The following is an 18,183-nucleotide window of genomic DNA, read 5'->3' on the forward strand; positions in this document are numbered from 1 at the left end:
GATAAGCCTGACTGTATAATATAAAACGAACTCACCATACGTTAGAGGAATGAATCACTTAACTGCCAATTTTATGTACATAACTGTTCCTATAAAATTTAATTATTTATATATTTCACTCTATATATTTTGCCTTCCCTTATAACCAAGGTATATCTCTGACCACTGTGCAGGACTCTCTTTTCACTCTCTCCCCCCTCCCGCTCCACACTGGTTCACCTGCAAATAAAGTTCTACACAAATCCCAGGATTTGTTTTGAGACATTTCAATAATGTGATAAGACACCATAATCAAATGCAAAGATTATTATAAATACAAACAAATGCAAGGATTATTGTTACTCTCTCCCCCATATATATTCTAATGTTCTGAAGCCCGCTTATAAATGTGTTGTTGCTTAAAATACCTAGTAGCTTTACTAATTCTATGTTCTTATCTGGGATAATAATAATACTAATCCTTGTATTTGATGTATCACATCTTCAGGACGTTTCAAAACCCTTCACAGAATATACTGCAAGGTGAATTGAGTGTGCATTTTGCGGGATGGGGTTGAGTTATTTTTGAAGGATCTGAATCCAGTCCCATCATATATTGCTGTAGCAACCCCAGACCCAGAGGATAACTGTACTGCCTTTGCTGAGATCAAATAACTCAATACAGATTAAGAATTGTACCTCTGCCCTACTAGTCTCTATGACTTAGTGGTGCACTGTCTTTGCCTTTAGGCCATCAGAGAGCCTCAAGGCCTTATCGGTGCAAACATAATGATTAAAAGGCTAGTCTGGCTTTAAACAAAATCCATTTTCCAAATCCATTATCCATTTCAACCATAGAAAACTCTCCTCGAGCTTCCAGGTCAGGTGGAGAAAGGGCACAAAGTGGGAACCGCCTTTGTACACCAAGATAAATACACTGGCTGAGCAGTATTCGCACAGGCTCATAAAGCTGAGGAGTAGTTCTCTGGGATGCTCTCAATCCTAAAGTGCCGTATTTAGCCACAGAGTTTCTCACAGCATCTGGTCGACTTTGTTAGAATAGTCACCACAAATTTTCCATTGCTGTGGCACTAGGTCAGTATTAGTGTGGAATCCACAAATAGTACAGTTTTGCTTGAAGCAGATACCTCTGTGATATCTATCAATCAATTTCTTTATGGCCAGCGGGCATTTGCTAGGTGATTGTACCATTTTGCACAGATGGAGAGAAAGATAAGCAGTGGAAACGAGTTACACCCTTTAATAGTTCACAAAGACACAGGAAATTGAACTTCTGTGTTACTGACTTTGCTTGGATTTTTTTTGAAAGCCTGTATTAATACACAATCCCCGCAAGTCCCAGAACTATAGAAGACTGGTATGCTTTCTATCACAGAGGAGGTGACCTTATCTATGGACCAGATGTTCCGAGGTTTGACATCCTCCTCCCACACATTTGTAATGGTGGTTTGCAAAAATTAGCATAGATTAGTTTTGATGGCTTTCCTATAGAACAAAAGTATTCTGTTTTGTCCCCAAAATACACAGTCAGTCCACTTTGATAGTATATCCTGTGAAGCGATTTGAAAAGACTAGCCGGCATGATAAGACGCTATATCAAATGCAAAGATTATTATTATTACCTTTGTTCAGCCATTTTCTTCCTCGCACCCCAGTTTTTCATGATGCATTGAAATTCAAATCAGTTAACCAACGGAAGAAAATTCTACGTTCAGTGCCTTTTGCAGACGGAGATTGCACCTTATCTGAAGTCCAAAAGTAAATTTGTTTTGATAATTCTGGCTTGTACGTTTTATAGCACAATGTGCTTACAGAGAAGAATAGGTATCATTTCCAGCCTATGGTCCTGAAGCTAAAGTTCAGCAAAGCAAATCAGTCAGTGTGTGTCCACCAATCACACTGGTATAGTTTGTGGACATTGTATGGATAATATTCCTCAGAATAGTCCCAATAGCCTCAGCAGTTGGCTATCGAGGCCCTCATTCCTGGAGCATGGACAGCACGTTTTCAAGACTGGGAATATTATAATACACCGTGAATTTATTTAAATCCATTGGATTTTTTTTAATGTGCAATGGCTTATCGTAAACATTGTCTCTTTTGGCACTGACAGACCGTTGCTCTTGGTTGATCTCTTCCGCCGTAATTAACTTTTTAAGTGTGAAAATTGCATTGTTTGCTTTGCTTTACAAAAAAAGCAACAACAATAGCCCCCAAAAAAGCACAATTTAAAATATTACACATTAACATTTGTGTTCAAAGCCTTTTTCTCTTTTAACAAAAAATAATGGATCCAGCATCCACCGCCTTTGGGAACTCTGCAGCTCGTGTAGTCTCGCGCACCAAGTGCTGTGACCCCATCCACTCCCGACTCCACTGGCTCCCCATCCCTCAGAGGATCAAATTCAAGATCCTTGTCCTCACTTTCAAGGTCATCCATGGCCTTGCCCCCTCCTACCTCTCTGACCTGCTGACTCCCTACCAACCTGCCCGCTCCCTCCGTTCAGCGGGTTCCGGCCTGCTCCATGTCTCCCGCCCGACCTATCCTACCATCGGTTGCCAGACTTGCAGCTTCTTTGCCCCGCACTCTGGAACACCATACCACAGTCCCTTCGCCTCGGTTCCTCCCTTGCCTCCTTCAACGCCGGTCTCAAGACCCTCCTCTTTGATCGTGCCTTCAGTCACCCTCCCTCCTCTCTGCCTTCCCCTACCCCAATCCTCCCCCATGCTCGGATCCTGATTCCTGACCGTCCAGCACATTGGGACGTCTTCCCAACATGAAAGGCACTCTATAAGTTTAATTGTGTTATTGTTGTTTATTTTTATTTGTAGTTGAGGTATAATTTCTTCCAATGTTTTACAGCGCTGGCTAGATCCAAACAAGCTCGTCAGAAAGCAACTGAAGAGTAAGTAAAGCAGTTGAATCTGTGTGACTGAAAGAAATTAGAATGGTTTCTAATGAGTTTGAAGATTTGAATGTGGAGTAAACTTGGGTTGTGCTTTATTGCAGGAGGATCCCCATATAACTTGAATTTTAGAGTGAAATTTTTTGTGACTGACCCCAACAAACTGCAGGAGGAATACACAAGGTAGGTGTAATAATCCCTCTAAAAAACAAAACAATAATAAATCGGTCATTTTCAATCCATGCCTGTTTGTGGGGATGCTGCTGTGCACAATTGGCTGCCGGGTTTCGCCCACAAATATACAGTCAATCCATTTTACATATTCTGTGAAGCGCTTTGAGACGTCTAGAAGACGTGAAAAACGCTATATCAACTGCAAGGATTATTATTATTATTAGGTGCTCAAAATCAATGTGGTGGAAGATACTGAACTGCTGTGGGCACTTACACATTCCAGCAGTGAAAGGAGAGTGAAACAACTTACTACATCACCAATTTCCCCCAAGTTAAAATAATTTTTAAATCAACATGTTAAACCCATACAACTGGACTTTTCCAAAAAGTCACCCATATCCATTAAAGTGCTATTCATTTATGGAGTTGAGCTTTCATTTGCTATAGAATGAGCAATAAAGCTACTATCTTTGCCCACGAGGATTAACTTAAATCTTTGATGGGGAGACTTTCATTATGACAACTAGTTGCCTCTGAACTGCACAAAAAATGACCCAAAAGTTTAAGGATTGGGACAGGATCAAAGAACGAGTAGTTAACTATGCTACTTATTTATTTACATCTACTAAAATCAAGTGTCTTTGTTTAATATAACTCAACAACAGCATGTACATCCTGTAAACAAATTAGTTGTGGTTATATTACAACTTCCAAAGCTTTTACATTGTGGTTTTCAAGGGGGGAAGTTAATTAGCAGGAAACAAGGGACTCTTTTACAGTTAGCAAGTGCACAGGCAATGATTATGAAGCATGAACATGCAAACTGGCCGTTTCCTTACCTGCTACCGCTGAGCAGTGTGCGCATTTATACTTAAAGTCTCTCTTGCTTGTTTAAAGCAAACACTATCTTGTAGAACTGATAGGGCAGTAACTTCAGGCTAGAAAAGTCACTGATGGCCATGGAGCTCAAGTGATCTTCAGTGACAGAGAAATGCAGTCCAGTTGGCCTTATTTATGCTGCTTCCAGTTGTGCGAGTTTGAAATGCCAGCGACCGTTTCACTCCCATCTATGATTATCAGGAAAATACTGGCTTAACATTTGTGAAATCCATTTCCCCCCCTTATAGTACAGGGTTTGAAAATGGCATTCCAATCACTACAGAGTACAGCATTAACTAATGAAATTTCTGACACAAATATGTGAATTTAGAAGCTAGAAAAGAAACTGAACACTCAGATAACACTTGAACACAATCTTTTTACATCTCTGTAAATATTTTTGTTAATCTAAGCACAAAGGTAGCACTATACTGGGACATTTTACCCCCCATGACAGCAGTCTGGACTTCATCTGTGAGAATGCTTCTATTACTTGACTGAAATAGGGCTTATTTTTCTATTTCAAATAGAGAGCAGGCATTTCCAGAAAGGCAACATCTTTCACGCGAAGAATTGTTTTAATATTATTTTTCCTTTCCCTGCCTAAAAGGGCATCAAACTCCTTTATGAACATTTGATTTTCATAAGCCTCTTTGAGATGATACATCGTAGATGTCCCTAGGGGAGATTATTTAAAACTAAACCTTGTATTTCTCTTAAGTTTGTCAACATGAGTGTTAATTTTGCAGGTGCTATTCTTTACTAACAATTTACATCATATTTTTAAGTTAAGCAGTGTTGGGAGAATGAGTTATTCTTTAAAAGAAGTAATCAAACTGTTTCTTCACTGAAAGACATTGTAGGTTATTGAACATGTTTGAAAGAATGGGTATAAATAAGTGGCATTGGTGCATCAGTGAAGATGTCTATGCTTATGGCATGTGGTCAGAGGTTTGACGTGCCACCCAAATGAAGTCTGGGAGCAATCTGGTTATCAAATGTAAAATGTAATCTGTGCAAAATGTAATGGACCATTCAAGCGTGTCATTTCCGCAATGGAAATCTTGTTAAACTTGGAGGTCACTGGGAGCCTCTAATGGTAGAAATAAGTACTGCAAATAAGTGTGGCGTTTTGATACTGGGGGCATGGGATGCAGATTGACACCACTAACGAGCATAATGTGGCTCAAATGCATCCTTGAAGAGAGTATAAACAGTTTATTTCATTGGAGTTATCAGTGTCACAGAATGACCTTGTGTGGAGCCAAACAACCCTTATTCAGCCAGTGATGATGGTTAGTTAATTTAAACTCGCCATCAAGGACAGCAATGATACAAGAGGAGATGGGAGGAATAGTGTGTGAGGCATAACCATAGCCTATTCAAACAGTGTAGAATGAGGAGTTCCAGTTGCAGAAACTCTTCCTGGTAAAAAAACAGAGATCTTAAGCACTGTCAACTCTTGTAGGGGCCATGATGGTGCAGTCTCGGGAGAGTGAGCCTGTGGAGAGACAAGTTGAGCATTTTGCTCACTGTGGTTTGCAGACCTGTTATCCAGTAGGAATGCTGTTATCTATTTATTTATCAGTGGCTGACTGACCACTGGATCAAACTAAAATGCGACTGAATATATTTTTCCAAATTGCCACATGACTGCTTGAAAATATCACATGGGAAATATCCTAACGATAGATCTGGAGGGAAAGTGACACTGCAGAGAAGGAAGAGGGAATAGATTCCAATGCCCTTTCTCATATCAAGGTAGCCTCCAATGAAGTATTCTTTGAAGCTGATGTTTGTATTTTAATTGCTTAGACGCTGTGTGATTGTGAAGGGTTGGCGGATCTAGTCTAACATCATGAGAGGGTGTTGTCAGGAAGTCAATTTTCAGGGCTAGAGTATAAATGCAGTGAAGTACAATTCAGTCTCCACTAATATCTGATCCCATGAAAACTCCTCGTGGCTACCTGCTATTAATTGATGGTGTTAATGTTTTCGAGTTGAATTCACCCCTGACTCTTTCATAACCTTAATATGTGTCCTTCGTGTGACATGGGATGGTGCATATGCTCAGTGCTCTCCACAGATCTTAGCTAAAAGGCTTCACCCAAATAGGGGCTTACCATTGCTCGATTGGTGGAAGGTATGCCAGACTGTTTCCTGCAGCATAAAGAGGGATACATCTGAGTACCCCTGTCTTGCAGAGGAACATCAGTGTCAGGTAAAGAAATATTGTACATGTTGTTCCCTATGAGGCATTGGGAATATAAAATTGCAAGATCTAATAAACTAGTGGAACAGGCTTATTAGGCTGAATGGTCTCCTCCTGTTTTCCTATGTTGCTATTACATAATATAAGGCTCAAGAAAAAAAATACTAAATGTCTTTTGTACTTCCTTTAATGAAATTCTGTTAATGCGCTGTAGTCTTTTTTACAATGAGGAAATGTCTATAGAATTAGCGACTGCCTATTTGTGGCTGCAGAATAAGCAGATTGTGCACACAACGACTGTAGAATACTGCTGGGAGATTCACCCATGTAATTGTATTTGAATTAGGTTTGGATAAAATTTGGGTTTCCCTGGTGATTTTGTATCCTAGGTACATGAAGATCTGTCTGTAGCACTGATCTGTACTGCTGTTCTGCTGCTCACTTTCAGTTAAGTAGTTTCACGAGTGTTAAAGGTTATTGACTCGGCGTACTTCGTTCTGAGACTGGATAACATAGAGACAAGGCTAATGGGAAGACCTCATTGATCCTAATTGGACCAGATTGCAGTATCTTCCAGTGTTGTAACCTGTCTAATCCTTAAGTTGCTGTGTTTCCTGGAGGTTATGAATGCCAACCTTTGTTGTGCTCCTACAAACATAATTAGCATCAATAATATAACCTAAAGAGGCTGTTGTGGAGATTTTCTTAAAATCCTCTAAATATCCCAACCGGTCCTGCTCGTTTGTGTTCCGACAAGAAGTGTTTGAATTCCCACACCCACCAGAAAACAACTAATTTGCTCTGATCACTTTTACATATGGATTCCTTTCAAGTGGAACGATGTGCAACCTGAGTAAATGAGTCCAGTAAAATTATTAAAGCACAGAAGTTATGAATATCCCAATCTGGATTTAAAAATCTCCTTTCTGAGACATAAAAGATATATAACATAATTATTATCTTATATAATATATTTATTAATAATATTACTCCTGGCATTTGATATAGCATTTTATCACGGCTTTGAGATGTCTCAAAGCGCTTCATGGACAAACTGTAAAGTGAATTGCCTGTGTATTTTGGGGACAAAATATTATATGTAAATTTGCCTCTGTATATCACCTTTCATGTCAGAAGGATGCCCAAAGCGCCTAACAATACTGGCTTGGCTCCCAGTACATTGTGCAAAAATTAGACGTAGCAAATACAGTGTCAGTTGTCAGTAATGAGTCCAAGTCCTTAAACCTTATGAACAAAAGCATAAAATCAGACATTTCATCACAGAAGGCTGTTTGGAAATGAAGGATGTCAGACTCCCCTACTGAGATGATGGGCAGTACAGCAGGAGGTTGCCCAAAATCTACTCAATTCTGCCAGCTGTTTTTCATTCATTATTGAAAATCTAATGACAGTAGAACTTCATTACACAGTGTTTTATAATAATACAGGGCTGCTTGCAGCATGGTTGACATAGATCTATAATTGACACTAATAGCCACAAAACTGTATGTTACGCTGATCAAGAGAAAAACATCCAACTGTTAAGCAAATGCAAATACATTGAGTTTAAAATTCAGTAGCTTTTGGCTTTGCAGTGGTTTGAGCCACTGCAAGTAGTAGCTGACAATCCTCGATTCGGAGGGGAATCTTCTATCTCAGCACAAGTTAAACAACAGGCAATGGTTTGTTTTAACAGTGGATTATTGATGCTTGGAGTGGTTTGTGAAGACTTCATCATTTTATGAGTATGGATCACAAGTACAGCCATACGTTGCTTCCTAACAGTCAAGGGGCTAAATGAACCAATACAAAGCAGTATTCTCTCTCTGAGGCAGTCTATCCAAATACAAGCAGCAGTCGTACTTGGTAGAAATAGTAGGCATTTGCTGAAGTAGTAATATGAGAGATGTTATAATTGTAAAGCTTGCTGACTTCAAACCCGTCATGCGGTTTGAAATGATTCGCTTGGAGAAGGTATTTTTTCCCATTCTAACACGTGTCCTGTTGTTTTGTAACCTGACTGCAGTCAAGTCACTTGATTTATAGTAAAACGTCTGGTAAAGAGTGGTTTTATTTGGTTTCTCAAGTCCATGTCAGTGCCACCAGGTGGTCGAAGAGCAGAGTTACAAGATTGTGATGTAATTCGGTGATTGTAATCTCTGAATTACATTTGTCATGGTCTTGCATCGTTCTGTCATGACTACTGAGAAGGTCATTCAGGAAAAAGAAGTCTACTCACTTACCCTTCTGAGATTTTGATCATTCTTCTTTATGTTTGGATGAAGAGGTTTTCTAAATTAGCCGTCGCATCAAACGGTCAAGGTACCTGATAACATTTCCATAATTGCTGTATGTGCAGCTGGTCGCTCTCTGAACCAATGGACTAAAATGTGACTAACGTTTGGACTGAATGCAGGGGAGAGAGGGGGAGCGGGTTGAGAGCACACTGGCTCATTGGGTTCTTAAGCCCGCTTAAAAATTCTATTCATGGAAGCTCGTATCAATCTTTTAATACCGAGTGTAAGTCCATGGGATCAAAGCCATTTAGCAGAATACAACCCCTGCCTTCTACTTGACCTCAAGCTGTTCCCAAATATCTTTTTACAGCTAAGGCATTCAAAACCCAGCCTGATGGTTTTCTCTTGCTTGTGGTTTGGGTTTTCAGCGCGGCCCACCATTTGATACTCTGCTGAAAACATAATTTTGCATTCCGACATATCGGTGTCAACTCTCTAAACTTAAAATAAGTCCCCGTGTTTTGAGAATTAGAAGCCAGCACTAAATGTCGCTGAGCAGGGAATCAAAAAAAGTTTCTTTCATTCCCCTCTTCCAATGTCCTGTGTGAAATTGAAGTGTAAATGGAGAGAGAGAAAGAAAAAAGCAATACAAAGATCTTGGTCAAAGTAGCTTTAATGCACTGAAACACAATTTACTATGGTTCACTTGTGTTCTGCATATTTTGTATCAGACATACAATGAACCGTTACAAATGCGAGTTGGCTACTGTACACATATCTCCCTGTCAAATCTCATTGTCAAGTTTTGCTAATATCAAATTAATGTTATCAGAGCTCATCTGCTTACTCTTGAACACCGCAAGTAAATTCCATTGAAGCACCCTCAAGATAAGGACAATTACCTAGAATGAGGGTTTCCACGGACAAATGTGTAACATTCAAAATACTTAACTCTTGAGATTCCTTCACTCTTAAGAAACTACTGCGGTAAATCTGTTCACACTTAACATAGGATTTCAGGCTATACATAATTTGGCAGATCGTTGAATTCAGTTCAGATTTTGTAGCCCGTTTTTGAAGCAACTTTACAGAAAAATAAAAACTGAATTTGGCACATTCTGTCCGCTCTGTTAATGGAGTAAATCTAGACCCAGGCAAAATTTCTACCCATACTTGCTTTAATTTTAGCGTGACCCTTGTTAGAATCAGGAGGATGCTTCCAACAGCATTTCATACCAACCTGGTCCTTTTCGCAACTTTATCCATCACGTTGAGAACAAAAAAAAGCTTGCTCATCCCACTGCTCTTTGAGGATTCGGCGAGATAGCCAGGCTTTGGAGTTCTGATTACAAAATTGTTGGTCTTGTGAAGAAAATTGTTTGGCTTAAGTGATTTTATAAAATTACAGTTGCTAAAATTGTAGGGTTTGAACAAAAAAAAACTACATATTTTGTGGAGGTAATGATACACAATCATTTCTGTACAAATTTATTGTGTACGCGGATATTGCCTAAGAATAAAAATGAGTACAACTTTTATCGTTATCATACGACTAATCTTTCTGTTTATTTTCCCTTATGCATTGATTATGCCCAACTGTATTAGTTGTGTGATGATAGCCTGTGGGTTTCGGACCATGCTTTGTTGAGGTGTCAATCGATTGCTTCATGCTTTCCGCACTCATAAATTGGTTTTATGTCATAGTTACATAGTCTAAAAAGCCTTTTCATAAAGTCTTATTTGTGAGAGGATTATTTTCTGGTTTGACTGATGTTCATTTGGTGATGATTCCAATTTACCTCACGTCATATGAAAGGTGTCATGACTGATGAACTTTTATGTGAGTGATAAAGAAACAAAAAGTGGTCATTTGAAGTTAAAGGTCTAACTTTCAGTATTTCTTAACCAGAAATATCAAGAATCAATTTTCTAAAGCAAGCTATATGTCACTGCATTGACGTAGTTCTGCCAGATCTTTCGCCAAATCAGTTTGCAAATCAGTGAAGAATTTATCCGGATGAGGTTGTGATTATGATACTTTTTTTTCCTTTTGTGTCTTCTTCTCACCTCTTGATTGAGGAAAAACACTTCAAAGCAGAGCAAATTGTTCAAGTTGTGCATTGACATGGTCTTGTTTAGTTTCATTCGTGAAATTAAGGCTGGATTTTAATGAACTAATGACCATGTTTCCAATGTTTTTTTTTCAGGTACCAATACTTTCTGCAACTTAAACAAGATATCCTTACTGGCAGGTGAGTAGTGATGCACCATCTATTTGTTAGTGGAGAAGGTTTTCTCTCTTTCATGTTATAACTGTTTGTGGGACACCGCTGTGCACAATTGGCTTTCAAGTTTCACCCAGAAAATACGCAGTCACTCCACTTTACAGAATATTCTGTGAAGCACTTTGAGACGCTTCGAAGACGTGATAAGGCGATATAACAAATGCAAGGATTATGATTATTATTGGCCCTGTTTAAAGAACCTTAACTGCTAGTGTAGGTGGCCAAATAATTCCTAATCTTTCTGGATTCTGCCTTTTTACACAATGTGAGCAGAGCAGCAAAGCACAGTGGTGTCTTACCAAGACTCTTGGTATGTGTGGGGAATGCTAAACTGGAATTAGTTTCACCCATGCATTCGTCACATCAAGGCTCGATTATGGAAACTCCCTCTTCATTGGCCATCCCAACTCTTCCCTTTACAAGCTGCAGATCATCCAAAACTCTGCAGCTTGTGTACTCTCGCACACCAGGCTCCATGACTCCATCACTCCCACCCTCGCCGGACTCCACTGGCTCCCCATCCCTCAGAGAATCGAATTCAAGATCCTCGTCCTGGCTTTCAAGACCATCCATGGCCTTGCCCCCTCCTTCCTCTCTGACCTGCTGACTCCCTGCCAACCTGCCCGCTCCCTCCATTCAACGGACTCCATGTCTCCCGCCCGACCTGCCCTACCATCGGTGGCCGGACTTTCAGCATCTCTACCCCCACACTCTGGAACACCATCCCACAGTCCCTTCGCCTCGCTTCCTCCCTTGCCTCCCGACGTGAAAAGCGCTATATCAAATGCAAGGATTATTATTATTATTAAGGCCGGTCTCAAGACCCTCCTCTTCGATCGTGCCTTCAGTCTCCCTCCCAACTCTCTGCCTTCCCTCACCCCTACCCCACCCCTCCCGCATGCTCGGGTGCTGACCCCTGACTGTCCAGAGCCTTGGGACGTCCTCCCGACATCAAGGACGCTCTATAAATGTAATTTTGCATGCAGTCTTAACTTTTAAATGTTTTTTTAATCAATAAAATTGTCAGAATCCAATGCTTGTGTTGTGATACATATCTTCAGATCCAGTGTCCCAGTTAATATTTAAAAATTCTCCTTTTGCAATCATCATCTATTGCCAACAAAGCAATTTATTAAGAACTGATCTGTGTATACTATGGAAAAACATAATACAATAGCTAGATGTATGTAAAATGCTTTTGAAGGGTCAATCCTATGCCTACAAAGCCTCGCACTCTTTATGGTCTTAATTAGATTCTTCCATATCATGATTATAATTCTTGCTTGGGTGTTTATTGCAGTGTGAGTTTATCTTGTGTAATTGTATCAATGCTTTGAACATGCATCAGAAATTAAACTTGAAGAAAGCGCATGTATGTAACTAATTGGAACATTTTTCAAATAATTAGAATATTTTCAAAAATCCACAGTCACTTTGTATTAAATGTTTAAAGCGCTAAATAAAAAAAAATATTTGTTCGGTCAGGGTATCAGGGATATGGGGCAAGGGTGGGTAATTGGAGTTGAGGTACAGATCAGCCATGATCTTATAGAATGACGGAAGAGGCTCGAAGAGCTGAATGGCCTCCTCCTGCTTCTATGTAACGATGCGTCACTTGATTGACTTCATTGCTGTTTAGCTTTGACAACTATGTAATTTGTTTTCTCAAAGCTTTCATTGATATTTGAATGACAAAGTGAACCGCAAAAGTATTGTACCAATAAATGTAATTGTCAGATGGCTCTTATTTTTTTTAAATGATATTGTGTTTCAAATTATGCCTCAGTATATTCTTTCAGCTTTGAAGGACAAGATATGATCTTGCCATGAGATACCAATCCTCTTTGCGCTTTCTTAAAAACAAAAAAACGTGATGATGAAAAGACACACAAATGATTGCATCGGTGATGGTGTGCTCATTGTTAGCGACACATCTAAAGACATTTTACAAAGTTTTGTTCTTTTTGTGGGTTGAGGTGGCCTTGTCAACGATGTGTGCACACTGCCAAAGCGTTTGAGATACCTCAGAAATCGTCTGTTGATGTGGAATAAAGAAATAATTTTGATGTCATCTTCTTTCAGGTTGCCTTGTCCATATAGCACTGCAGCCCTTCTGGCCTCCTATGCTGTTCAATGTAAGTATATGCTTGACCGATTAGGAACCTTGTAGAATGTGATCTTCTTTTCCTTTCCCTGTGGCTCCATTTGCCCTTTGATTCGTGTCTTGTTAACTGTGCATCTCAACCCTGTTTACAACAAGAAAATAATAATTAGGTCACTCAATCCACAACCGTGTGTGGGACACTGCTGTGCGCAGTGTCAATTACGCTCAGTCAACTCACTTCACGGTTTATTCTGTGAAGCGCTTTGAGACGTCTGAATGGCGTGATAAGGCACTATATCAAATGCAAGGATTATTATTATTAACGGACTTCATTAAAATGTAACGTCTAAATGTTTGTCTGTTTTATTATTAATGGCAAATCAAAGACTGCATACATTTCATTGCATTCATTGTATAAATTTATTTGTATACCTTTCTCTGCAAAACAAATGCCTCTGTTCATTTTACTAAACAATTGAGCTTGTTGGTTGCCAGTGAGGTCAAAACCCCGTTTGAAACAAACCTTTTCTTTGGTAAGATGTATCTGATCTGGTCAAGCCTCCACTGTGCTGTTATATGATACAACAAAGCTCACCATTAAATTAAGTAATGTTCAATTATAGTCCGCACACTTTAACAGTTGCCTTTTCATACAGCATTTCTTGAAAATAAAATGCCTGTTGTTTCAAGTGGGTCTGCGAGTCTTGGAAGTACATGATGTATAATGCAATTACGCTTCATTTCTCAGTAAATGGAGAAGGTTCATCTTGCCCCAAGGCAGATTATCCTGCTCATTTCCAAGTCAGTGTAGCATTAGTCAGTTCTTTGTACTAACTTGGTTTTCACATATGTAACCTCAACAGAAGTTAACTCTTCAATTAATCTTCTGTCCATAATTAATAGTGCTAGACCCCTTGCACAGTTTGTATCATGTGCTTCGCTCACAAAAGATACAGTCAGTTCTCTTTACAGTATATTCTGTGAAGCAGTTTGAGTCGTCTCACTGATGTGATAAGGCGCTGTATCAAATGCAAGGATTAGCATTATTATTATCATCATATAAATGCAATTTGCTGTTGCATCAAGTCATGAGGAAAAAAATACAACTGTGGCTAATCCACAACTTGTTTTGATTGATCATTGGCAACTGAAGGAAGTTGTGTGAAGTTAAGGGAAGAGATCACATCATTATAAACATAATGTACTTATTTCAGTATTTTTGCTGGGGTGGGTGTGGGCTTTCTTAAAAGGTTAAAATAGTACCTCATGGTACAATTGATATGACATTCTACTGGTAGTGTGAGCAGTTATGTATCCTCGGGTGTGCAAATAATACAAGTTGTAGTCTATGGAGTATAATTTGTACTGATAGTGTAGCAGTTGTTTATCCTTGGGATATAACATTGTTGATAGTGTAAGCAGTAATCTATCCTTGCAAGTAGCAGTACATTTCTTACATTTTCCACTGCCACCTTTCAATTTGAACTGATTGGATAAGTACTACATAAAGTTTTTAAAACACCAAAGGAATCCAAGCAGGAGGGAATGGGCAGCTCTCCCAAAGTACTTTGGATTTGAGATTTGCAGACAGCTATTGTATATTTACTGTGATTTTGTACTGAGGAACTCCCTGTGGCAGCTTGAATTGGCAGCCGTGCATCCACAGCAATTACTACTAATCCTTTCTAAACAGGAATATAAGATCTGATAAGCATCTAATGAAAAGTAAATGAATTATTCAGTGGAAATTGCATTGACTTAAAAGGAGTGTCATCTGAAATATTTTGCCACTATACAGATAAGGCTCAATCGTACTCTTTAGTGTTTTACACGCAGGAATTTCATTTTTAATATTCTGTTTCACAGCTGAACTGGGAGATTACAACGATAGTGAGCACTTGCCGGGCTACCTCGCCGAGTTTTCTTTCGTTCCCAGCCAGCCTCAAGACTTTGAAAAAGAAATAGCAAAGTTGCATCAACAGCAGAAGTAAGCTTTTTCCAATGCGTTTAATTTCTGTTTTATTGCTTTACTCTTTCTGGTGATAGCAAGCGATCGAGATTTTTTTAACCTCATGTTGCTTCAATGCATTTCTTTTAAGCAGAGGACTGTCTCCCGCAGAATCAGAATTTAATTACCTAAATACAGCACGGAGCTTAGAATTGTACGGAGTTGAATTGCACTATGCAAGGGTAAGTTTCAATCTGGTTTTTGCCCACATTGTTTCTTGTTCTGCCTATTCTTAGCCTTTTCTTTACTCTGAAGTGCATGAATCTTAAACTGCATAAAGTAAAATAGTTTTTTATTGTGAATCTTGCAGACTGACCTAAAGCGGGGTTGTCCAATACATTAGCCACTGGCCACATCTGGTAAATTGGGAATCCGGGTGTGGCTAAATTGCATTTTTGATTAATAAATAAAAAAATGAGTCATAGATCCCTCGTTGGGTATTTGATCTCAGTACCCATATTTGCACGGTTAGGCATATGTATTTTGACATATTTGTGCCTTTACATTTGTATAGCGCCTTTAAATAGATGTTTTAAGTAAATTTACATGTAAACACACACCTGAGATGAAGTACATTTGTCTGTATTGCGTGAGTGTATGTAAGGCATTTTCTATTAAATTAGTGCATATGGTTAAAACAGTGTCACCCTAGCCACACTCTGTAATTTTAGTGATCCCATAGTTTTCTATGCAATAAAAACCTGGTATAATCATTATAGAGTAAAGCCCTCTTCTCCAGTGAAAGAGGAAACCACAGCAAATGACTCAATATGAGCTGGTTCTATGGACTGTTGGAAAATAATACTGGAAGCGATTCTCTTCCATCAGAAAATGATGCACTGTGTTTGGTAGAGAATATGGTTCTCTACCAACGCTTCTACCTCCCGACGTGAAAGGCGCTCTATAAATGTAACTTTGTTGTTTTGTTGTAGTTGTTATTGAAAACAATGATGAGAAATGGAAAACGATCATTTACAACGTTTATACAGCTAATGGATGGCAGGAAGTGATAAAGCAGAAATTCAAGAAGAGATTGAGATGTGACAAATTGAAATTATTGCCAACTCACTGCTAGCTATTTGTGCGTAGTTTTTAACTTGTATAGCCGTTCTGCAGATGGCTTATTTTAGGTGAAAAGTGCTAAACTTGGTGATAAAGGACTGGAAAATGTGCCATTATCTGACGAGTGTTATACTGCATTGTTCTTTTGGCAGAGCTTGAACGAGGTGAGGGAGGAAGCGACTCGGAGGGACTCCGGGATAGAGTTCTGGAAAGTGGAGGCAGATAGGCTGAATGCCCAGTCGTTGATGGTGGGTCAGATAGGGTGGGGGACATGAAGCAATCTCAAGCAGTTTAATAAAATGTTAGTATATTGTACAACATTCCCCCCCCATCCCCTCCTCCGCCCCAAGCCAGGCAGTCACGGATGCATACAGAGACACACAGTCCTCACTATAACAGGTTTAATCTGTGGGTGGGTAGGGTGCGTGGCACCTGTTACAAACCCCTCGCAGTCTCCCACTCCCCCACCCTAACCTTTACCAATCTCGGGTCAACCATGTGGCCTAGGCTTCGTGCTCCACCATTTTCAGCCCGGCCCCAGCACACAGGAGCAAGATGGGGGTGTAGTCACCCCCTTAAGAAGGCACTGGCTCCATCTCTTGAGCCTTCCTGCTCTGAGATCTTGGTGCCCCCTCCAGTATATTGTGTTCACTGGTCAGGTGAGCTGTGGGAGACGGGTTGGTGGAAGTTACTTCTGTACTCTCCTGCTTATTCTGCTTATGTCTACTAATTATAAATGTGGACTAATTTGGCATTAATTTTCTTATTGTGTAAGTTACGTTGAAGGGTCTAAAAAAAATTGCGGAACAATTGCTTTCAGAGAAAATAATATTTTTTGTTGGCTCTGAATTTCTTTTCTGTTACCCATTTTAACTTGTTTTATTTAGATCGACTTATTTAGATCTTACAAAATATCTTAGTACTTTTCCCCCAGACTGTAATTGGGCCAGGGAACACTGGTCCACTTGGGCTTTAATGTGTCTTGCTGTATATTTTCAGCCATCACAGTATTTCAAGATACGGGACGTATCTGTTAAATGACAAGCAATATGTTGCTTTGAAGGGTTCCCAGTGCACAAAAGCCTTTTTAGGTACATTAATTTAATTTAGCTAATCACACATTTGGCTCGAGTACAGTAAGTGAGAGTATTTAGCTGAGTCAGTCTCCATTAGTGCTCCAAAACGATTTGTTGAAGACTATTAACAGAGTGCTTCGGCAGCACAAGGTGACTGTGGTATTGTGAACGTGACCATTTATTGTAACAAGAGGCCCCTGTTGGCTTGAATTGAGACTGGTATTCACAATCGAGGTAATCCTGTATTCTCCCAATAGAATGAGGCATTTACTATGAACAAGTTGAATAAACAGCTGGATTGAGATGATGGGCCGATGTCTGACCATACTGATGCATAAGTCAACTGGTTCGGTCATTTCTAATGGTCTAGAAATGCCCTTTTGTTAATAGTTTTCAGAGCCCTGGGCGTGTGGCCTATTTGTAGTTTCAAACCAGAACCAGATTCCCTTGCAAGAAATGCAGTAGATAGGCTTGAAGTTGACGACTAAACAGAGTTGCTTTGCCCGCCACTTGAAGATGGGCCTTTCAATCAGACAGAGCAGAAGAGCTAGTCCAGCTATTAATCTCACGAGTAAGGAAATTCTCTACACGTGTTTCTCCCTTTTTGTTTTGTTCCCATCATCACTCACCTTTCCACGATTATGGTATTTTTACAAATGCAAGTTACTATAGCTTTATTTGTGTGCAATCTGTTATCAGCAATTGACACAATATTTGATGCGAGATCATCTGATTTCTTTTAGGATCAAAGTAACACAGAAATCATGATTGGTGTGCTGTCAAGCGGCGTTGTCATTTACAAGAGCAGGGTACGAATTAACTACTTTCCATGGTAAGAGCACAGTTGAGAAGTTCTCACAGTGGTTTCCTAACCATTCTTGCGCAACTTTTCTTTCCTGTTGGTAAAATCTCCTCATTTCAATAAGTGATTTATTCATTACCTGTCAAAATTTGAACTGCAACTTAGCTTGTGGGCTTACTTTAAAAATAGTGCGTTAGATGTTTAATAAAACTTAAACTTACCTTGGGAATATTTTGTTAATGTGTGCTACGGTCAAATCCAGATCAGTGTGGTCTCTGTTAACATCCTACACCGTAAATTTGTTCTAAAAATTACAAATTTGCTTTTAGTGAGTGAAATGTACATTGTTCATTGTTCGTCAGTGTTTCGTGTGACTAATTTTGTTGCTGATCTAAATTGTACTGTTTTTATCCGCAACACTTGTCTTATATGCCCTGA

General features: G+C 39.4%; 1 protein-coding gene across 3 annotated transcripts in view; it reads left to right on the forward strand.

The window, feature by feature from the left end:
• ptpn4a (protein tyrosine phosphatase non-receptor type 4a) overlaps positions 1–18,183 on the forward strand; it is a 115,534-nt gene that overhangs the window by 56,239 nt on the left and 41,112 nt on the right. For 2 of the 3 annotated variants that reach the window (XM_042336022.1, XM_042336024.1), the window contains exons 4-10: positions 2,864–2,906; positions 3,011–3,089; positions 10,616–10,660; positions 12,776–12,828; positions 14,664–14,784; positions 14,897–14,987; positions 17,687–17,775. In XM_042336022.1, coding sequence (XP_042191956.1) covers positions 2,864–2,906; positions 3,011–3,089; positions 10,616–10,660; positions 12,776–12,828; positions 14,664–14,784; positions 14,897–14,987; positions 17,687–17,775 — 521 coding nt within the window. The remainder of the gene's footprint in view (positions 1–2,863; positions 2,907–3,010; positions 3,090–10,615; positions 10,661–12,775; positions 12,829–14,663; positions 14,785–14,896; positions 14,988–17,686; positions 17,776–18,183) is intronic. The other variant, XM_042336023.1, reaches the window with a different exon arrangement.

Source organism: Callorhinchus milii, unplaced genomic scaffold (assembly GCF_018977255.1).
Source record: "Callorhinchus milii isolate IMCB2004 unplaced genomic scaffold, IMCB_Cmil_1.0 Scaffold6, whole genome shotgun sequence".
NCBI classification, from domain to species: domain Eukaryota; kingdom Metazoa; phylum Chordata; class Chondrichthyes; order Chimaeriformes; family Callorhinchidae; genus Callorhinchus; species Callorhinchus milii.